The sequence below is a fragment of the Anguilla anguilla genome, chromosome 3, assembly GCF_013347855.1.
Source record: "Anguilla anguilla isolate fAngAng1 chromosome 3, fAngAng1.pri, whole genome shotgun sequence".
Taxonomy (NCBI): Eukaryota; Metazoa; Chordata; class Actinopteri; order Anguilliformes; family Anguillidae; genus Anguilla; species Anguilla anguilla.
The window spans coordinates 49,035,749-49,059,141 of NC_049203.1; the positions used below are offsets into that span (position 1 = coordinate 49,035,749).

At 44.4% G+C, this 23,393-nt stretch overlaps 1 protein-coding gene across 12 annotated transcripts in view; it reads left to right on the forward strand.

Moving 5' to 3' along the window:
* LOC118222980 (dedicator of cytokinesis protein 9-like) overlaps positions 1-23,393 on the forward strand; it is a 105,722-nt gene that overhangs the window by 51,467 nt on the left and 30,862 nt on the right. For all 12 annotated transcript variants that reach the window (XM_035408983.1, XM_035408989.1, XM_035408992.1 and 9 more), the window contains exons 3-19: positions 2,406-2,495; positions 5,421-5,503; positions 6,817-6,886; positions 10,002-10,097; positions 10,660-10,794; positions 15,358-15,532; positions 16,896-16,948; positions 18,689-18,763; positions 18,950-19,090; positions 19,571-19,783; positions 20,167-20,289; positions 20,681-20,763; positions 21,634-21,756; positions 22,050-22,129; positions 22,233-22,420; positions 22,984-23,049; positions 23,251-23,343. In XM_035408983.1, coding sequence (XP_035264874.1) covers positions 2,406-2,495; positions 5,421-5,503; positions 6,817-6,886; positions 10,002-10,097; positions 10,660-10,794; positions 15,358-15,532; positions 16,896-16,948; positions 18,689-18,763; positions 18,950-19,090; positions 19,571-19,783; positions 20,167-20,289; positions 20,681-20,763; positions 21,634-21,756; positions 22,050-22,129; positions 22,233-22,420; positions 22,984-23,049; positions 23,251-23,343 — 1,887 coding nt within the window. The remainder of the gene's footprint in view (positions 1-2,405; positions 2,496-5,420; positions 5,504-6,816; positions 6,887-10,001; positions 10,098-10,659; positions 10,795-15,357; positions 15,533-16,895; positions 16,949-18,688; positions 18,764-18,949; positions 19,091-19,570; positions 19,784-20,166; positions 20,290-20,680; positions 20,764-21,633; positions 21,757-22,049; positions 22,130-22,232; positions 22,421-22,983; positions 23,050-23,250; positions 23,344-23,393) is intronic.

The following is a 23,393-nucleotide window of genomic DNA, read 5'->3' on the forward strand; positions in this document are numbered from 1 at the left end:
AAATCACTTTTTTAGTAATGTCATAGACTGCCGGCTCAGTTATTTTCATGTGCACTGGCATATTGGACACCCTGGCTTGTCAGATTTACCAGATCCATCCCTGCATTCAGATCCAAGACTGAAGGTGCTGTCACTAGTGTGCCTGATTAATTCAGTTGCAGTTAATAGTATTTTATCTTTTCAGTCAAGACATGCTCAGTGATAAGATAAAGGTTGTATTTTTTATATTGTTCTTGTATGTGGACATTAATCCAAAATTATGTTCTTTCTTCTTCCATATTTTAGCTTAGTTACCCTGATTTTTGAATAACAAAGATATACTAAGCTGTGACATTGCAACAACTTAACTGCACAGGTTAGAATTTTCCAGAACTAACATTACTGTATGGTGGGGATATGCTATGTCGTTTTGTATCAAATTGCATCACAGTAGGAGTGCACCTTTGCAAGTGCTTGTGGCTGAATCTGTCTTTTTTTAGTCAGGCTGAAGAAAAAGAAGTAGTAATTAATAAGGTCTGTAAATGTTCACACTGTTTAAGTGTGGTGCTAAGTAAAAGCTTTAGTGATTTTGCCACTACCTCAGTTTTACACTGCTTTACTTGGAAGTGGGAACTGAATGGGCCTGGCATCACAAATAATGACAGCAATCGGGGAAATGTGCTTTTGATCTGTTTTTGCTCCACAAGGACCTGAGCAAGTGTTGTTTTTGTGACTTTATCGTTGTTTCTGTATAGTCCATTTCCACGGGTAAACCGCCAGTGTGCTGTGTCAAGTGCCGGAAAGCTGGGGTGACACTTTTTTTGTTTTTCTCATGGGGATGTGGTGAAACCATGACGGTTCTGCTCTGTGAGCGTGAGAAAGCTTAGGAGAAGTAGACTCGAATATGACAGCCACAGCAACGCACACAGCAGCTGTGCATTAGAGTCCCCCATCCCCCACATTTAAAATATTGACTTATTCCAGATTCTCCTTCCCCCATCAGAATGAAGTCATTTATTGAGGAATTACTTCAGGATGTTTGATCAACAGAGTGGTAAATTCATTAATTTTTTTTCCCAACCCCCTGGAATTATCTGGGGGGCTCTACATCTTGCCTAAATTGTTTCTGTAAGATTCAAAAGGAAGCCTGTGGCTGGCTTACTTTTTATAGCCTTACTAAAAACAGCATGTAAATTATGTGCAGCTTAGAAATAATAAGAAGGGACTTATTTTTCCTTGTCCCTGATCTTAAATTTGAACAAAAATGCATTTCCGGTTGTATTTTTTGTTGTGACAGGTGCGATAGCTAGCTAGCTAAATAGTCTTCCAGTGACTTTAATAAGCCTTTCAGCCTTTGAGATTTGTTTATGGTACCGTGGTCAGTCAGGATGAAATAATTAGCAAGCTACAGGTGCTTTCATATACCATATTGGATTATTTATTTAATTGTGCTATACTAGAAGGATTAAGGATGAGGGCTCTGGCGTGACCTTGAACAATCAAACATGAATGCAGTCTGGCTTTTGGGTTGAGGCTTTACCCGTGAGCTTGTGCAAGCTTTGGTCTCGACCGGGTTAGCCTGCGTGTGGGAATGTGGCTAATGATCTATGGTGTCCACCCAAACTCCAAGACAGGCTGTACATATTCACCCACCCAGCTACTCACCCGCTCCCACTGTCTTTGCAAACAATGCCGGTGGATTCCGTGAGAGGCCATCTAGAGTGTTTCTCGATGCGCCAGTCCCTTCAGAAACCCTCGGCCCTGCTGCTTTGTGGCGCTGTGTGCTGGGTGGCCGGCTGCCAGGCCCAGGGTGTGTGTTGAGCAATGCGGAGGAGCATCCTGCCCCACAAACACAGGCCTCTCCAACCCCCGAGGATCTGCGTCCATTCGCAGGAATGGAATAATATTTTGAGGAGCTCTGGGTGAAATCATGGCCAGCTGAGCACACACTCTTCAGATAATTACTGGACAGAACTGGTTTTTGTTTAATGTTGGGTGGGTTTCTTTTTCATGCCTTAATGCCCTTTTGAAATACCTCTGTCTGTTAATGAATCGTGTCTTGCTTGAAAATTCTTCCAGGAAATATCTGAACTCCTCTCACTCTGGACATGTTTTAGCTAGGATTTGTTTGCTGCAAAATTGTAACATTGAAACAATTAAATATCAAACCATTAAATGTGCACCTGTCTCCCATTCATTAACAATGTACCATATCTAAACAAAAAGCCCTATCATTTATGCCCAGTGGTTCCAAACATTAGCATTATTGCACAAATAACATATTTTGTAAATATCGTGATATTGTTTCGGGTTCCTGTGGGGGGCCTGGGGATGGAAAGTAAATGAAAATGTTTCCTGCGATCCATAGCCTAGCGGAGCTGAGCAGCGTCGACCGTGGTGTTCATTTCAACTGTCTTCTTTCACAGATATCAACACTCCGGCGGCAAGGAAGGACCCTTTATCCTTCGGTCCCTGAAAATGCAGGGGAGGTGGCCCAGAGTCTGTTCGTCCAAGAAGTAAGACCCTTCCCTTTTCTCCTCTCCTTGATTTCTGCCTAGGTGTGTTAGCACCGAAATGTGAGTGTCCGCCATTGTTGGCACACAGCATGGAGCTAAGCACGAGTAGCTTAACAGCTCAGGCCCTGTGTGTTAGCATTCAGACAGCTTTTAACCTGGCTCCAGCCTGCTTAACAGCCCTCACAAGATTAGAGGAAACTGGAATTCATTCTGCTACTCAGTCAGACTCCTGAACACTTTCTCCAGTTCCTTTTAGTACAGAAATGGCCATGCTGAGCTTCTGTTTTAGCCTTCAAATCCTATGGGGTGCAGTTCTTTTTTATGCTTCTGGAAATTCAAGTTGAGTAATGAGAAGTCTTCCCTGACATTATAGGCCTTAACTGGAAGCCATCAAACTAAGCACTGTGAGTGTTTTCATTTGTGTCAGAACTGTCCATCAATATGAGCGTCACCTGGTTTGATTGATGGAGCACATCCTTAGAGTCAGAAGTCCTAAATTCCAGAGTTAACAAGATTTATTTATTACTGTGTCTCACTTTTCATGATTAAACCCTAGTCTGAAGTCTACACTACAGAAAGTGTTTTGCAGTTGAGCTCTTTGAAATTCATTGCTACTACACTGAATACGGTAACTGTAGTCTGAACCCAGTGCCCACACTAAGTAATTCAATGTCTGCTTTTCTTTGATTGTAAATCCAGAGGTCGCAGATGCTTATTGAAGCTGGAGATTTCAAGGGGAAAATTCAAGATCATTTTAAGACCTGTCATTTGACATTATTCATTTCCTTTCTTTTCCACAATGATGTGCAAGAAATGAGAAATATTGCCATATTCAAAGTTGAGAGCAGTTACACTGAATAAAGGCTTTCGGTTAAATTACCCAGGTCAACTCAACTTACCTCTACCACTCAACCACAAGTCGCTCAGCTTATCGCTACTATATGATATTACCCAACGCATCTAAGGTTCCCTCAGTATTGTTGATTTCCCATTGGACACGGTGGACCCTCCCAGTGATCTGATGGATACAATGGTCTTCATTAAGATGAATGTGCATTTGAAGAAAGTGGTTTACTTTGGAACAGAGCATGTCATCTGATTCTGTGCAGTCCTACTGAAATCGTATGGGTGGGGGATCTCCATAGAAAAGTTGGAACAATAGGTCCTTTAGCTTTCAAAATTTAAAAAAATAGGATCATTTCTCTCTCCATCCAATAATGCTGTGTCTTTTTTGCAGGGCCTTCTATCCTTGTGCCCTGCAAACTGCTAGCGGTCTGGCTCATATTAAAATGTGATTGGTCGCTTAGTAACTGCAGTGTTGGCCGTAAACAAGGCCCTCAGGTCGTATGTGTTGCAAACTGTTGTGAAAGCCCAGATTGAGATGGATTTTCTGAATAAGTTGTTTACTTGCCCAGGTAGTGCTCCAATAACCAAAATAATATCAGCATATGCCACGTGTGTTCATCGGCATATGCCATATTCGAAATGAGGCCTTATTCAGGGTATTAAATCAAAATATGCTGTTTACATGACGCATATATTATTTGGGGTATTGTCTTATTCAGAATAATGTCTGAATATGAGTGTGCATGTAAATGTACCCTCTGTGGGCATGGGGCCATACTCACCCAGGGTCGAGTGCGGTATGACATCATCCAGAACAGCTGCAGACTGCAACACAGCGAGAGATGTTCTGCTTCCTTTTAACTAATGCTGAGCCCCATTGCAAAACACTCAGCTGGAGGAATCCCCATTCAGGCCATGTCCTTCAGCCTCCCTGCCTCTTTTTGTAAAAAGAAAAATATGATTCTGATCTTCGTGTTACCGGAACCTCTAATGGTGAACAGATGTCCAACCTGAATGAAGTGTCAGCAAACACGCACACACACGCACACGCCTAAAGCATATCCCAAATCACTTGTGGCCCATCATGGTTCTGAAATCTTTGGCCAAAGAATCGTAAATGCCATAACAACTTATTCAACAAAGGATAAATGTTTTAAATGTTTTAAATGTACTTCAGGCCGCCTCTGAGGAGAGTTGTGAATGCAGACATCACTCCGCATCTTGCTGCCTCATACAGCGGTAGTGTGTGCTAATGTCACATGGAAGATCTTCTCCCCTCACATACTTCTGATGCAAAGAAAAATGTCTGATCGTCTGTTCATCCCCCAAATCTAAGAGAAATTCTAGTCATGTCGGAATATTGTCTGTATCTCAAAAGTTAACTCAGGAACCAGTTTGGGCGGAGTGTTCTATGATAGTTTTATGCGAACGCCTAATTTATCATGTTGCACGTAATTTACTACATTCTCTCGCAATAATATGAGACAAATATATTCAGTGATTTGCATGTGTGAGAAGAATGGCTTTAAGGTAGTGTCAGGGCAGAGGCAAATTAATTTTACACACTTTCTTTTTTCTTTATTTACTGTGCCATTCTAAACTTGTAAAATTTGACTCTGGGAATCAGATTTCAGTTTGTGCTTATGCAATTGACTTTAAAGACTTTTTCTGAATTTATATTTGAAACAGAGAAACATTGCTCCTTTCATCTGGGTCTGCAGGGAGTTTTAATTTGTGCCAACTACTGTATCTGCTGAGGATGAATATAGACTTTGATCTCCCTTCCCCTTCCTGTATTTGCTATAATCTGATTGAAGAGAAGATGAAGGATGTGCAGAATAAAGAGCTAAAGTAGTTTATATTTTTATCCTTCGTTACCAACATTGAATAAGTTGTGAATTTGAATCAACCTGGAATGTGTGACCTGTGTGTATGTGCCCTTGTGTGTGTGTGTGTGTGTGCGTGCATGCATGCACGCGCCTACGTAGATTGCTTTTCTGTCCAGTCCTGAACCTGACTCCTTCTGAGTGGAAAACTGTCACATTTATTTTCTCAGGATCTTTTCCTTTCTCTTCACAGTGCATCAAGACTTACAAATCGGACTGGCACATTGTTAATTACAAATATGAGGATTACTCAGGAGACTTCCGCCAGCTTCCAAAGTAAGCCCTCTGTCGCCAAATAGTGTTTTTATGGTGTGTTTAATAATCCAGTCAAAATAATGCATTTAAGAGATTAAGAGTGTAATTTTTTTTTTTTTTAATAAGGCATCACAGCTAAAGACTTGTCTGTACATGCCTTCAATGTGATGTGGTAAACGGTTTCCACGTCCCCCCCCCCCCCCCCCCGCCCCGCGCCCATTGTCATGCGGACTGTTATCCTCCTATACATGCTGAATGTTTACGTTCAGAAGATGTTAACATGACTACCAAACAAGGAAATGCAGGTCTTCACTTCTTCACTTAGCTGTGATAACAAAAGAGTTCCGTTCCCCTCGTCACCGTTCCAGACCATTCCCGGAGACGTGCGGATTGGGTGTGCTCTGGTGACAATGATTTTCGGAAAGCCCCATTATTCTTAGCACTGTTCCTGTGTCGCCACGCACACAGGTCATCTTCAGTAAACTGAAGAATGGGTTTTCCAGACATTAAGTTTCAGGATGGTGAAGTTTTGCTACGGGAAATGAGGTTCACTGACTTTCTGGTGGGGTTTTTTGGTCCTCTGGAGAAAGAACTGTCCTTGTGTACTCATACAATCTCAGCAGTTCACCTCATGTTTGCATTGTGTAATGTTTTTTTGCTTTAAAACATTGCCACTATTAAGAGAAATACAACTTTTGAGTGCAAAAGGACTGGTGGGACACAATGTGCCCTTTTCCTGATAGACAACATATTTTAAAGTTGTTTTTTGGAGAGCCATAGTTGTGGGAGTACATGGCAACAAACTTAATTAATCAAAAGGCCCAGCAACTGAAATGCAGAGTCTGGAAATGCAGCACTTTGTGGTGCACAGCCAAACAGAGTGCATGAGGGATGCGAAAAGCCTAAGAGACCAATCAAAGGAGTACGGAATCACTTCTGGTGCTACTTTTTCATTCTCCTAAAGCCCAGTTCAGACCAAAACACCAAAATACCTGAGAACGTTACTGAGTAAAGATTACATAGTTTACAAATTAAGTGTTTCCAAAACTGAGTTGAACTGGTTTGCGTGCTAAACTCTGGACTCAATATTAGGCATGTTGAGTCTCAAGTACCACAGCAGCCATCAGAGGAAGTTCTAAAAATAGGCAGTTCACGCTGAACACAATTTCCTCTCAGAATATTCTGAAAATGTCGTATCGGCTGAGCTGAACCAAACTTTTGAGAGTAGTAGAAGGTAACACCTCACTGTCACACTAAACCCTAATATGATTTTGGGTCAATTCTCAGTCAGCTTTGGTTATAAAAATGGGGTTTTTTTTTTTTTTTTTTTGCAGTAAGGTGTCCAGGCCGGATAAACTGGCTGTCCATGTGTTTGAGGTGGATGAAGACGTGGATAAAGATGAGGTGAGTGTGATGCATGCTAACCCCTGTGTCCTGTGCATTTACCCACAGACACCTGGCTGAGAGATATCTCTCACATAACTTTGCAGGGAAGAATCTGGCTGACAAAACCTGAATGGGCTTAGCCCTCATCGCAATGAAATATGAGGCTGTGGGACCGGAAGTGCACTCGTGACAAGGGTAGTCAGGGATGGTCATTTTTAGATGGACTGAATCCCCTGGCCTTTGGCGGTCGTTAAAATTAAAAATGTCTGTCACCTAAATAGTTTGTCAAACATTTCAACAGAAATTCTTTATTTACTTTAAAGTTGGCCGTGAGCACTGTTTTCTTTCAGGTGATAAGATTTGCTTTCACTGTTTTCACTGCCAACTCTGTCAGACACAGTCAGTACTGTAGTCATTCAATTTCATATATTTCTTGATAAGCCATGCGTCATTATAGCCTCTGCAAATCTAGATACAGAATAACCACGGACTTCTTTGTAACTTTAGATCTTTTCTTCATATCCGCTTGCCCTTCAGTCTGCTCTGGACATTCCTCTTTGAGAAAACCTAGTGATATGTTTTTCTATACAAATCTCAGACCCTGAATAAATAACCATCTGCTCACTGACAGTATTAATTCAGTTACTATTCTCCAGGCTTTACCAGAGTTCATTCCGAGAAAGATCAGAATGTGGCCAGGGGCGTATTCTGTGTCCCAGAATGATTCCTTTTTCTGCAGTAAAAACATTATCCAGGTTCGGTTACTTCTTGCTGGGAACTGATTTGGTTTTGCTTTAGAAGTTTCAGTCCAAATCGCTGAAACTCTTCGACTTCAGATAAAAGTGATGAGACCAAACAAATCAATAAACTGGGGCCTTTTCTGAGTGCAGCAGGGACTCTTTTCCATTCTTTGAGCTGACCTCACAGTGGTGCTCATTCCAGCAATCAAAGGTTTGACCTGACTGTTTATTTCTGTTTAGACCGACTAAAAGAGCTGATTAAATAATTGCGTAGGGATTTCTGGCCTGTATATGGACATGCCGTCTGTTCACCACACGACTGTGGCTTTATGGGCCTTGGAAGGCCCATGGAGGATGAAGCCGGAGGGAGGTGGGACGTGATGGGGTCACCCGCTATTAAACCAGCCCTGGAGGGTAGGCTGGCTGGATCCTCCCTCAGCCCCCTCAGCCCCCTCACACGGAGTGAGGTCAGGCCTCCACGTGTCCATCCCATAGAGCTCAGGTGGAAAAGCAGAGAATGTTCTTCAGGAAGTACAACCCACCAGAACACCTGCTGACAGGCGTAGACAGGAACACCCTCCCACACCTCTTTTGGTTGCACCACGTGGTCTATAAAACACAGCAGATAAACTGTTCATTCACTCTGAATACTGAGTGTATCCCAGGTTGCCGAATGCTAAAGTGGAGGACGATTCCTTCTAGTACGCCTTGATTCTCTCAGACAGAAGATATCATGTGTATCCCATTACCTTACAGTTTTTTAAGAGAGGGTATTTCAGTTTGTCATGTGACTGTGTGTAATCTTTTTTCCAAGTGGATTTTCTATGCTATGATATGCACTGCTTTTGGTTTGGGATTGACAGTTGAAGAAAATGTGTTTTCTTCTTATGAGGGTCCCCACTCGATGACTGCAGACAGGAAATTAAATATCCACAACACAGGGCCGTCTGGGTAGTGTAGAGGTATAAGCACTCACCTACCACCGCAGAGACCCGGGTTCATTCTCCAGCAGGTACTTCTGGCTTGGTCAGACGTTCCTACGAACACAATTGGCAGTGTTCGCAGGTGGGAAGCCGGTGAGGGTATGAGTCCTGATTGTTGCATTAGCGACTCCTACTGGTAACACGCACATTACATTCTCCCAGTGAAACTCCTCGCTGTCAGGTGAAAAGAAGCGGCTGGCGAAGTAGTCTGCACCCTCCCCAGACCGACAGAGGATAGCGGATTGACTAGGACTGTGTGATACACACGGGGAATTGGTATAACAACTAAATTGAGGAGAAAATGGCAAAAAATTTAAAATATCCACAACACAGCTGATTTAAGGTGGGAGGGGGGCTCCATTGTAACTAGGATTAGTTCTGCAGGTATTTGAGTAAATGCTGGAATTTGAGGTAACTGTTGATTTTGCCGTTGCCTGGTAGTAGTTGCAGTCCTCTGAAAGCACACATGCTTGGTTTCAGCAGCCCTCCAGGGACTGGCTTTAGCTGGATGGGGAATGATGAGTGGACACAGGTCTCTGGAACTTTCCAGACCCTCTGCAGATGAAACTATGACATGCTGAAAATATGTCCTTCTGCACTGGTGCTTGAGATGTTTTCATTGTTCTAAAAAAAAGCTACGGAATCATAAATAATGGATGTGATTTATTATGCTGAGCGATGACTGCTTTGTGTCAATAAAATCACAGCAGACATGTTCTAGAACCATTTTATCATGTAAAAACTGACAATGAACAGGATTCACTATGATCAAAAGCAACTCTAAATGTGTCCTTTAGAGGCATTTGCCTGAAATGATTATACGTTCCTTTGTGCATCAGAAATTAAACGCAGGAAGTGCAGTCTTCACTTATTCTTTTATCATAAGTGTATTATTAACAGCTGAAATAGGTCCAGTGCTGAATTTCCTTAATGTATTGTAGAACGAGGTAGAAAGAGGTCTGGATTCGTTGTACGTAAGATAGACTTGTCAGAGGTGTTTATCTAACGACTCCGTCTTATGAAAAAGCTGGGGCCCTGGGTCTGGGCCCAGATGGAGACCTCATGCTTCAGGCCCATCCCAGGGCTGTTCCCTCCTCACCGTTCCCTCGTGACCTCCCCTGACGCCCCTCGTGAGCCAGTGTTTCATCAGACTTTGGGCAGCTGTAGGGCCGCACCCCACCATCCAAACACAGCTGGGGTGACAGTGAGTTCAGGCCAGGGGGAGGGACTCGTTGTTGAAAACTTTGCTATTCTCTAGTGTGCGTGCATGTATGGGCCCACGCATGTGCGTGTGTGTGTGCGTGTACGTATACGTATATGTATACGTGTGTGTGCATGTGTGTGCTTGCGTGTGTGTGTATGTGTGTGTGGGTGAACAGATTTTAATATGGCCTATATTTGCTTTTTCAGGACACTGCCTCTCTGGGCTCCCAGAAGGGAGGGATCAGCAAACACGGCTGGCTCTACAAAGGCAACATGAACAGTGCCATCAGTGTGACCATGAGGGTGAGAGGAACCGCTTTCCCCATCCACACCGCAAACACAAAGACATCTGGAGCTCTGAAGCTGACAGTGATGATTGTCATCATCATTATCATCATTATGTTGCACCAGTGTCATAAAAACCTTGTGTCTCCATTTTTTATCATATAATTTTTGACATACATAGAAAGTCCACGCCCAGCTCTTTGTTCTGTCAGTGTTCCTTAAGACAACTTATTCAAAACCACACATGACTAAACCATAATGCTATGTCAGAAAATGAAAGCTAGAAGTAGAATTCTTTTTTTTTTTTTTTTTTTTTTAAACAGGTCTGTGCCCAACATTGACTTTTTATGAGATACAGATAGCCAACTGTGCCTTCACTACCATCCTGCTAGATAGTCATGTCCCCAATCATGCGTCATGTGTTCAGGAGCAGCAGGATACACTACTCTCCAGCTCATCTCATTCTATAAGGATTAAGGCATTCTATGCCCTAATATGATTTCGCAGTTCTTTCTTTTATAAAAGGAGCATATGTTGTTGATGGACTGTTTGTTTCTTCCATTTTTAATCTACTTTCTAGTCCTTCAAGAGGAGATATTTCCACCTGACCCAGCTGGTAGATGGCTCTTACAATCTCAACTTCTACAAGGACGAGAAAATCTCCAAAGAACCTAAAGGAACAATATTTCTGGACTCCTGCATGGGGGTTGTTCAGGTGATTGCTTTAAAATATACTCAGAATGACTGGGGCTTGGAGTGACTGAGTAGTACACTAAAATTATTAATACTGGGTTACATGGCTTTTTATCCCAAAATTATTGTGTGGCTGTTTGTAGTCATGTGCAATCGGCATTGGATTTACTACCCAGTTTTATTTTATTTTACTCTTGTACTTTATTTCCAAAGTACTGGAATTATTGTAGTAGTAAAAAAGCATGACACTACTGTATTTGTATTTATACTTTTATTTATGGCAGTATCTGCTCTAAGTGCTATTCCAAGACAATAAATATGGGGTATTTCCTAGCCATTGTCTTTAGGCCAAAGACTTCCATGAAGTATATGCCTACAGCGTGTCACTTTTTAACTAACCTGATGAATTGTAACCCACTGTGATGTTTTTTTTTTGCCAGTATGATGCATTTATTTTTCAGATATTGTTTTTAAGGCCCTCCTTTAGTGTCTTCTTTCGTTTTTTCGCCAAATGTTTGTCATTGTAATTTTAGTGAAGTTATAAAATTCCTTCAGCAGGCAGTAGGACTGGTCTCATCACACATACCTAGACTGTATGTGTTAGCCTAATGTACGGTCATAAGGCTGACATCTGAGCCTCAGATGCACTTTATCTCTGTTGAAGGTTATCAGTTACAGCTGACTCTTCACTGCTGAAGATAAGGTCACCGTAGGTCATATACTACCCTGTGCTTTTCTGGGGTATCTGTCAGTAATGCTTGCACTGGCTTCCCTGCAGTGGAGAAGCATCTCTGTTCGCACACATCACACAGAAGTTGGAAGAATGATTTTGAATAGGGTTTTTGTGAAACCAAAAGAAGATTCAGCTCGGTGGTGCAGGAACACAGCTCGTTTTGGGTCCTGTTACCTCCAAGGCCACCCAAGAGCTGTTTTTGTTTCTTTTTTTCCCTGTGAAATGAGAAAGGAGCTGCTGTGAGCAGCAGTGCTGTCAGGCTGTCTTTCCTGTCGCTGTCCTGTCGCTGGGGATTGGAGTTGGGATTGGAGGTGCTGAGCGGACTGCAGACACTCCATGGCCTCCAGAGACTCGGCACGGCCCCGTCCAATCAGAAATAATAACCCCCCTCCCAGCGATCTCATTTAATTAATGTGTGGGATGGGAGAAGGGGAGTTAATGTGTCTGTTTTTATCCAGTTCCATTGGGATTAGGGCGTACTATAGTACATACTTTCATCCCACTGTCCCATTTATTGAATTACATTTTTCTGCTTAATCTCTTCTGAAACAAAAACGAAAAACTGGAGAAGATGGGCATACTGATTTTAGGCTTCTGTTACAGAAGAGGTGCTTCTCAAAACAGCTAGTTTTGAAGTACGGTATGAAAAACTGGAGAAGATGGGCATACTGATTTTAGGCTTCTGTTACAGAAGAGGTGCTTCTCAAAACAGCTAGTTTTGAAGTATGGTATGAAAAACTGGAGAAGATGGGCATACTGATTTTAGGCTTCTGTTACAGAAGAGGTGCTTCTCAAAACAGCTAGTTTTGAAGTACGGTACCAAAACAATGTGTTGTATGCCTTGTAGGTATCTTGTTCTCTTGTTTTTGGAGCAAGCTAATGTTGCTTTTCAGGATTTTGGATGACTTCTCCACTTGTGTTGTTGCATTTCCTGACTCAGCTCTTTCCCTTGGCCCCATTGCTTCACACGTGGCTCGTCTGTGTCTCATGCAGCTCAAGATATATGGGGAGACGTGTGTTGTGTTGCCAAGATAGCTGTACTCCAATTATAAACCGAAACAGCCATCCTGGAAGCGGAACTGCGCGTTATTAACGGTGGAATCTATGACAAATAGAGTGACGATGGACTGGCCAGAATAATTCTTGCACCCCTTTTTCCAACTCTAGGTCCCTAAAGACCCTCAGATGTTTTCTGTTCCTCTTAAAGCCCCCCTCCCTTATGGGACACCCACTCCTGATGACATCCCTCTAGCCTGCTCCTGGCCTCTAGTTCCCCTCCTCAAAATGCATCACTGTGGCCTCAGGATTATGGGACTCAGTCCTGATAATGGCCCAACCATTAAAAGCTCTGACCATGAACATAAGCCAAGCCCTATAGTCTAGACATCCCTAGTTCAAGTCTGGGGTATGTCATCAGCTGGCTATGGCTGGGAGCCTGCAGCAGTGGGAAATAATGGGCTTCACACTGCTGGGGAAGTCTGAGTTTAGCCAGGGTTTCTCAGATTACCTCTGCATGAGCACCTCTGAGCTGCTCACCAGGCCCCTACAGGTTACCAGCTGTCACTGGGAGATGTACCTCACATCTGATTGGTGCTAACTCTCCTGTAGCACACTGTGGGCCTGATTTATTGAGACCATTAGCATGCGTAAAACCTTTTTAGGACAAGCAAAAACAATAACATGACCAATGATTGGTCATAGTATTTGTTTCGCACCAATCATTGGTTGTGTTATTCGTTTTGCATGTGCTAAAAGGTTTCGCATAAAGGTCTTAGTAAATCAGGTCCTGTGTGTTTTGTTTTGTGGAAAATAGGTGTTATTATTATAGGTGTGCTGGAGGAGTGCACGTGTGAGCTTAATCTGGGTGTGGGTGGTAACTCAGGAGCAGTGTAATTGGTGATTGAACAGGGAGAGAAAGAGAGGCTTGAAATGTATCTACTGATCAATGGTCTGGCACCCCAGGACATCTTTTGGATTTTCCATCAGTACCAAAGAGCTGTTCACCATCTTGTCTGACCACATCCTCATTCCTAATGCGTCGCGAGGGAAATAATCCAGGATTTCTCCCTTTTATCCTGCTGTGTGCAATCTATGGATTTATACAGCCACGTGCTGAACAGGAGGTCAGCATATTTTCTTCATTTGCACTGGTTTATAATAGCGCCAGCAGGGAGTTTAGGGCCAGCCTCCTGGACGGACGCAGGCCGGCAGAATAATTAGCACGAATCGTGCGGCGCGGCTGAGGGAGCGTGAAATCTCGGTATGCGAGCCGTGGCTCTCGCCTCGCTGTTTTACTGTCCGTCTCACCTGGAACAAAATGGCCGCATAGGCTGATGGCACGCTGCCACATTGCTTCGCTGGCTCCGCTGCATTCTATTGTTGTCAGTCCCACTTGGAATGTGAACTCCGGGATGACGGCGTTCTTCCAGCGTTATAAAAAGTGCATCTGCTGCAGTGGAAAATGTCAGGGCTCTTCTTTAGGTACAGTAGGAGTCCTCACAGCCGGTGATATTCTTTGTTAGAGCCTAATTAGCTCTCTTATATTCTCAAGTGCTGTCGCCATCCAGATTTAGAGGGGCTGGGGTAGGGGAGGAGGCACTGGAAAGTGCTTATGTTCGCTTAATTTGGGCTTGATTGACAGCTCCCTCCCCTGTGCTCAGGATCATTTAATGAAAGAAACCATCTGGGTTCCTTTCAAGTGAGCGATGCGCCTCGTCTGATGTGTTTTACGTAATGAGCGTTTTCTTCCTTCTGTTACTGCCTTTAACTCCTCAGTGGTTAAAAAATGTTCAGCCCTAATTACCCTCTTGCCCTGATGAGATGAATAAAGCATTTTTGTCATGATGCACATTGTTTTATTTGACTGCTCTTCATGGCGGTGTTAGTCACTGATGTATAAAAATAACTGTCCAGGCAGTGTTGGTAGGGAGGAGGTTTATTTAATTCCTCGAATGGAATTTGCCTCCTTCTCGAATTCCACGTCCATCAAAGCCGTAGTTCAATAAGGCAGGCTGCATTTGCTTCAGGAGTAGCAGAGGTGGACGACGCAGTGACTAACTGACTTTGTGCTGACTGTGTTGCTTTATCGGCGCTCTGCTCCAGTCCTGGCAGCCCCGTGCCGGTTTGCGCACATGGAACTGTTTTTACGCACTCCTCGGCCTGCTGCGTACTCTGTGGCCCTGGCCATTACCGCAGATCAAAGCACCATAACGCTAAGCCAGCAAATTTGTTCCCCAGTTTTTAAATGCAGGGAATTTAAGGCACATCTAAGAAACAGATACTACCTTTATTAGCAGAACACTAGTGGTGGGAGTTCTGGACCCCCTTTTTAGTACGTGAAGATAAAGATCATTGTTTTCTGAAACCGATCTCATTATTAAATAACACATCACAGGCAAAGAAAACATTCAAGTAGCTGTTTTCCTTCCGTGATACTGCATTCAAAGATTTGAGCTTGCCAGCACTCTTTGTCTATTGAGTTTAGTCTGCAGTCTGGTGACTTGATATTTTTTTACTGTTAACTTTGGAGGATGATTTAGAACATTCTGTTTTGGGCTGGTTACTGAATATTCACCTTCGGAAATTAAAAAAAAATATATTAATAACCATGAAATTTAACACCATAAATATTCAGCGGAATGGAATGAAACATGCAACATGACCTTAAGAAGCCTTCGCTGATTTCACAAGATAAAAGTGCAGGACATCACCGTGCATCACACCACACATTACTACTATGGAATGTGCACGTGTAAACCAGTGTCTGCCTGATAGCCTCCCTGCATCCATCTAATGTCAAGTCAAAAAAATGCAGCAACGCCTCTGTGCTTTCTCTCTCCCTTCTGGCTCCAGAACAACAAGGTGCGTCGCTTTGCCTTTGAGCTGAAGATGCAGGATAAGAGCACCTACCTGCTGGCGGCAGACAGCGAGAGCGAGATGGAGGAGTGGATCAGCACCCTCAACAAGATCCTCCACACCAGCTTTGAGCTCGCCATGCAGGAGAAGAGGAACGGGGACCTGCATGATGGTGTGTGATATGTGTGCGTATGTGTGTATTTGTGTGTGTTAGTTTGTGTGTCTGTGTGTTTGCGTGCGTGTGCGTGTGTGCGTGTTTATGTGTGTGTGTGTGTGTGTGTGTGGGTTTATGTGTGTTAGTTTGTGTGTCTGTGTGTTTGCATGCGTGCGTGTGTGCGTGTGTGCGTGTGTGTGTGTGTGTTTGTGTGTGTGTGTGTGTGTGGGTTTATGTGTGTGTTTGTGTGTGTGTGTACGTCCTTTAGGCCTCAGTCAATAAGTGTGAGAGAGAGACCCTGAAAATACTATTTTCCATGTACTCTCTATTCAGTAATATCCTCTCATCAGGTCCCTCCCTTGCAGAAGAGGAAGTTCAGAATTGAATGAGCCAAGTCAGAGGCTGGAGAATAATGCAGCATACTGTAGGCCGGGGTGTCTTCTGCGAATCAAATTGTGGCAAATTCTTTTCAAAGTGCTCTATATGTAAAATTTGATTTGGAATGAGAAGCCCCCAGACAGGACTGCACAGCTGCATCCCCAGGAAGGCTTAGTTTCAAGCTTTGTTCCCGATGAGTGCACCACCACTGCGCGTAGCTCTCAGGAAGCACTGACGTAGCACAGTTGAAGCCCCGAGTCCCCGCCTCCAGCGCTCCGTATGGAGGCATCGCACGTTTAATCGCTCGCGGATGACGTCGCGTGGCGTCGCCCGCAGCCGCCGATCAGCGATGACGGCGTTAGTTGACGCGGCTGTTTTGGCTGGAAGTTCATTCGGCCGTAGACCCGCGTGACGGGCCGCCTCTCGTGCGGCGCTCCCCGTCGGCGATGTCAGTCAGCGTGGTGCGGGACGACTCCTGCCCCGGTGTAGCAATACGTTTGGGAAACCTGCCACGGCTTCCAGCTCCCCCAGGCAGACAGCGAGGTGCTGCGGACCACCCAGCCTTTAAACGCTCTCCCCTGTCCCCCTCCGATCTCAGCGCTCCGCCAACAGCCAGTGTGTCTGCTCTCTAATCTCGCAAACGCGCCTGCTCATTGTTGTTTAAGGTGCTGTAATAACACCCCCTCTTGCGGGATTTCACAATTTTTTTTTTGTCGAGCAAAAAAAGCCTGTCCGATCTTTGTACTTTCACAGGAAAAGCCATTTGGCTTGTGAGACCACTTTTAGGAGAGTGAAATCAGTTTTTTAACCTTTCACTGCTAATATGATATATTATTATCTTTGAGGGTAGTGAAGGCTATATGATGTTTTGCTACATCATATTCTCCAGTTTCATTCTTCCCATTCTTCATACAGGGAGGAAATGGTGCTACGTGTGTGGGTTATGGTTAGGCCTGTGTGTTATGGTTATGATTAATCAAAGGTAATCTGATCTTCTTTACAGACGATGAGCTGGGGAAGGCTGACAGCTCCTCTGGGAGTTTAGAGAGTTTTCAGGTAGGTCCTGTTGCCATTGGAAAGTAGTTAATACAACATTACTCACACTGTATCCCTATGATGTAGAACCTGGGTACACCTGGGGGATCTTGTTGGAGCTGTACTCAAATACACAAAGTATAACGAGAATGCTACTCATGCTTTTGTATTTCCTGAGCAAGTGTCAATTTAAGAATTCAGAATCCATTTGAGAATCTGAACCTGAATTGTCCCTCCATGTTTAGGCTCCAATGTGTAGCCCTCAGACATATGGCCTTAATTAGCTCAGTTGTGATATATAAAGCATATTTTACATGTTTCTCTATTAGAGTCATTGGATATCTGGTGCCGGGAATTCTGGGAAATTTAACAGAAAAGTATCAGATTTGGAGAGGAAAATGTGTCCGCTGTCCTACAAATGTGGAATATAAATTTGCAGCTTATAGCTCATAAAACAGACAATACTTATGTAAAGTAACCCAAGAACCAACACTGGACTGGAAAGAATGTTCTGGATATTGACTAATTTGAGATAGAGTTGCTCCTTATGATTTCCTTTAGTATGTGCTGAACTGCGTGGCTGCTGCCGATTTTGCGAGCCTGACCGGAGCAGCGCTCCGTCAGAAATGTGCTGTGCTTTGAAACGGCTGGCCATATGTCGGCAGCGGAGGGATGCCATGTGTGTCTGAGGAAGGGGAACGTGGCAGTCTCGTGACAGCCTTGGTTTGTGGGCTGCCAGTTTGAAGGACAGCTTGCCTCCATATGTCAGTGGCTCTACAGTACCCTCTGCATGCCCTGCCATCCAGCAGAACCGCCCCCTCTCCCCCACCCTCCTGCCCCCTGCCTCTACACTGAGGTGACTGCCCCTCTATACTGAGGTGACTCCCCTCTGCCTCTACAGTGAGGTGACTGCCCCTCTACGCTGAGGTGACTGCCCTCCTATACTGAGGTGACTGCCCCCTGCCTCTACACTGAGGTGACTGCCCCCTGCCTCTACACTGAGGTGACTACCCCCTGCCTCTACACTGAGGTGACTGCCCCCTGCCTCTACACTGAGGTGACTACCCCCTGCCTCTAAACTGAGGTGACTACCCCCTGCCTGTACTCTGAGGTGACTGCCCCCTGCCTCTACACTGAGGTGACTACCCCCTGCCTGTACTCTGAGGTGACTACCCCCTGCCTGTACTCTGAGGTGACTGCCCCCTGCCTCTGAACTGAGGTGACTGCCCCCTGCCTCTACACTGAGGTGACTGCCCCCTGCCTCTACACTGAGGTGACTACCCCCTGCCTGTACTCTGAGGTGACTACCCCCTGCCTGTACTCTGAGGTGACTGCCCCCTGCCTCTACACTGAGGTGACTACCCCCTGCCTGTACTCTGAGGTGACTGCCCCCTGCCTCTACACTGAGGTGACTGCCCCCTGCCTCTGCACTGAGGTGACTACCCCGTGCCTGTGCACTAAAATGACTGCCCCCTGGGAAACGGGCTTGGAAGGGAAGTGGATACTGTAGAATAGCTTATTGTGTAAAGCGCACTTTCTCTGCACTGTACTTCTGACTCTGCACTTTCCTGATCCAGAATGAACCCAAACACCCCAAGCAACAGCAGGACTGCAGATACGCGGATTCAATCCAAATGACATTTTTATGCTCCCTGCAGAACGTCTTAAAAAATGTTCCGCTCGCAAACCGTCTGCTGAATTTTGCTGTGTGCTTTTATTTATTGAAGCCCTGACCGCCATCTTGTTTTGTGTTCCCACAAGAGCGCGAGAGATATTGAATCGAGAATAAGGAGTGAGACCAGACTGAAGTTGTTCACCCTGGACCCCGACACACAGGTCAGTGTATTGATTTGTAACTGATGATGAAGTGCAATATGACAGGAACATGAAAGCCACGATGGCTGTCATTTGGAGCTCAAGTGTCTGGCCCTTGATTCCCCTTGGCTCCCTTTGTTTCCGGTCCTAACCTCCTCAAAGGCAATAACCCTGATGATTGATTTCATTTTGTCTTTTTTGTGGCAGAAATTTGACTTTTCTGGAATGGAGCCGGATATTAAGCAGTTTGAGGAGAAGTTTGGGAAGCGAATTATGGTGAACTGCAATGATTTGGCCTTCAATCTGCAAAGCTGTGTGGCTGAAAATGAAGAGGGGCCAACAACCAACGTAGGCTATGAGTCTTTCTGTGTGTCTAATGCTAAATAAGGCTGCATTGCTTTATTTATGACTCATTTACATTGTGATATGACTTTCATGTGATACCTTAGCTCTTTCACATGATCATTATGAATCCTTTGCATAATTTGATATTGAATATAGGCGTTGACATTTCTGCATTAGATGTTGTCCTGCCACTATTCAGGCTTTGTTAGCAGCAGGGCACTGGGCCATAACCTCTTGGTATCTGGCTCTCAGTTGCTGATGGGTAACACCTGCACATGGAGCATATGAATTTAATACCCCCATCTCATACCACTCCCTTAACAGGTTTTCTGGAACATATTCGACACAGTAGTTTTGCTTATGTGTTTGGCACTATTATGTCCTGTCCAATCCTAATTCAGCATTCGCCACTATAAACATGGTGCATCTGTTTAGAAAATGCACCTACCCTTTAAAGACCTTTTGCGTGTGTTTGTTTTGCAGGTGGAGCCGTTTTACGTCACCCTGTCGCTTTTTGACATCCAGAACAGCAGAAAGATCTCGGCGGACTTCCACGTGGACCTGAACCACGCCTCGGTCCGGCAGATGGTCTCCGGCCACAGCAGCCTGCACATGAACGGCTGTGGAGACTCCCTGCTTGGGGGGCAGAGGGCGGTCAATGGGCTGCCGGAGGGGCTTCTGCAGTACCCCAGACAGGTTAGCCTACGCACTTCTAAAATAAGAGCATCTCTGATGGCTTCTGTAGGGAGGGGAGCAGGGGTTTCTAGTAGATTATAGTCTCTCCACTTATTTCCTGAGGGAAATAATGCAGTTTGCTCTGCCACTAACTTGCGTATCAGAAATTCCTTTAATCTGTGGTTGTAATTTGAATCTGCAGACGGCAAAGGGGGTTTTGTTTCATGTTGGTGGATGTGAATGAGACCAACCATTATTGTTTTTCAATAGGAGGAGCTTTTATTGTTACTCTGCTGAAGGCAAGGGAGACGACTGCATTGATTTCCTTTTCAGCGCTAATTTCAGATCAGTCGATAGTGTGTGTTCTAACTGTCCTTCTTCTGTGTTTGTCTGTCCTCCTGCAGGGAGTGTTCTCGGTCACATGTCCTCACCCTGACATATTCCTAGTGGCTCGAATTGAGAAGGTGCTGCAAGGGGGAATAACACACTGCGCTGAACCGTACATGAAGAGCTCAGATGTCACCAAGGTGCAGACCCGAAGGGACAAGCATAAGACCCACCCTAACTTGAGTCAAATGATAATTAAATGTGTGATTGCCCTTTCTATCCATTAGCCACGTCAACATGATTACCAATAAAGACTCATTCTGCTTACGAATATTAGCCTGTTAGCTTTATGCTATCAGGCTGTTGTAATTGCAGTTGCAAATCTGGTCATAATCCATTCAGGAGATTTCCAGTAATGAGATGAGTTGATAAAGATTGCGTTAAGAGCATTTGGGAGTATTATAATGTGCTTTATGGAAATGTTGGCAGTGGTTGTGCAAACTTAATTGGACTCACTAGGGCACTTAAAATAATTGCTTTCTCTGTCTTTCTGAAACAATGCTCTTCTTTCTGACTCACTTTCTCTGTCAGGCAGCGCAGAAGGTCCTGAAGAACGCCAAACTGGCCTGCAGTCGGTTGGGTCAGTACAGGATGCCCTTCGCCTGGGCGGCTAGGTACGGGTCACTCACACAGGCTGCTTTTTCTGGTCTGTTCTTCTGGCAATGACTAGGTGCCTCTGAGGGAGGGTTCTGAAGAAACAGTCAGTTTGAAATGTGAAGGATCTGTCAAAGCAAGTGTTTGGAATGTTTTTGTCTTCATGTGTGAATCACTCAGATGCATATTCCTGGAGATTCAGTCTTACGGAACTTAGAGATTTCTAACCAGTTGAAGTACAGTGTCACTGAATGGAACTACCCTGAATCAAGCTTGTGCTACTTGGCTCTGATCAATTAATTCAGTCCTCTAAATAAAAACAAATAAACTTGAGTCTGCCCAGCAGCCAACACTACTAGAGGCAGAACTAACATGATAATGCTGCGACATCTGACCAGTAGTGGAGTCTGTGTATATAAATCTTCCCTCTGTCCACAACATGTAATGCCTTCCTCTTTTGGGACCCTTGAGGTGACTTTCTGGTCTTTGATCAGTAAGCTTCGCTCACACTAGCTCGCCAAAAATAAAAGCCATGTTCATCAAACAATAAATGGCCTGAATTTTCAAGAGCAGATTTTCATTTCACAGTTGGTTAGAGTTCCACTGGGAGCCGTGGAAATGGCTCTGCATCTTTAGTGCTGTGAAAGAGTCTGGATGTGTCACGGGGTGTCGATTGTCTTTCCAAACGAGGTCTGCTTGTGCCCGCGATTTTCTGAGGAGCTGCAGGAGCTGTGGAAAGAGAATGAGAGAGTGGAAAAATGCTCAAATCCCGAGGAACCATTATCCAAGAGGCCTGAGAGAATGCTAGGAACAAACCTAGCATGCTCTCAGGAGGAATGTGGTGTGTGAAGTTTCTTTCTCATGGAAGCTTGTCTCATTCCCCTGCGCAGGCCCTTGTTTAAAGACGCATCGGGGACTCTGGACAAGGCTTCCCGCTTCTCAGCCATCTACCGGCAGGACAGCAGCAAGCTCTCTAATGAAGACATGTTCAAACTGCTGGCGGATTTCAGAAAGTTTGTACCGTTTTGTGAACATTCTTGTGCACCCTAGTTCAGTCTGGTTTTGGGATCTAACAGCGTACAGCAGTCAGTTGTACAGTCGAAATGTACTGAGCTAGGGGTTGTGCTACAGAATGTCTTTGGCCTCTGCACATTCTGTTATACCATTGGGGTTCCTTGAGGCTGTCATGTTTTTAATTACTCACTAATTCTATGGGGGAGTTTCCAGCTAAGTTGTGCTTTATGTATCTTCTAAAACCCAAGGCTACAAAGGCTTAAACTGGTACTTGTGTGTCTCTCTTTCTCAGGCCAGAAAAAATGGCTAAACTTCCAGTCGTCTTAGGAAATCTGGACGTGACCATCGACACCGTGGCCCCAGACTTGACAAGTAAGACGTCTGCTTTGAACTGTCGCTGACCATCTTTTCCTCTGAAGGAGATCTGTCTCATCATCGCCCCCATGCTGTTTCCATCTTCCTTTCCGCCTTGCAGATTGTGTCACTTCCTCCTACATTCCCGTGAGGCCCTTTGAGGCCAATGGCAAGACGAACGTGTTATTTGAAGTGGAGGAGTTTGTGCCGTGCATAGCTAAGTGCTCCCAGCCCTTCACCAACTACAACAACCACCTCTATGTCTACCCCAGACACCTGAAGTACGACAGCCAAAAATCTTTTGCCAAGGTAAGCGCACAAAATTGGGCTTCATGGTACCTAGTAAAAATCACATTCGTTTGTTTGGAATAAAGAATAATTTGTCCATTATTGTAATATTCTGAATGGCCTTTATATTCAGAAGCTTATGCTTCACATTATGAAATACATTAAGATTCATCTGTTTTATTTATCTTTGATTTTACATTAACGGTTTCATTATCTAAATAAATGTGAATATCAATAAAGCTTTTGCAAACATACAAGTCATGGAAAGATATAGGGAACAATTTTTATTGTGGCCAAGATTTGAAATTGTATGAGGACCCTCTAAATTGCCTCCAGATGATAGCTGCACATCAACTAAGATCTGATGTTGGCCTGCCAAGTCGAATGCTTTTGCCAGTAAAATCACACTGAACACACAGATTGAAAACATTTACAAGAAACAAGAGAAACATTTGAGAAGTGCCTGCTAGCAATGAAAGAGTGTCCCAGAAACGTTTTCTTTATGTGGGTCAGCTTTGTGCTGTCTGTCTCCCTCCTGCCTTCCCTCCTTCCCTCCCTCCCTCCCTCCCTCCCTCCATTTTCAGGCGAGGAACATAGCCGTCTGCATTGAGTTCAAGGACTCTGATGATGAGGACGCCCAGCCGCTCAAGGTTAGCTCCTGTGTCACCTGCTCGTCCCTACCTTCTCAGTGGTTAACTCTCCAATTCTCATTTATAATATTATACATAGATTTAACCGCTAATCAGAACCAGTATTATCAAATTATCTGAAAATAGTAAATAGTTGGAAATGTAAGATACATGAAATTGGCCAAATGGCATCAATTAATCACCCTGTTCTTATGACTGTAGTGCATCTATGGTAGACCAGGAGGGCCTTTGTTTATGAAGAATGCCTTTGCTGCTGTGCTACACCACCAGCAGAACCCAGAGTTCTATGATGAGGTGAGTGCTTTCAATTGGCTCCCTCATTGTGAGGGGAATTTGATTGAACA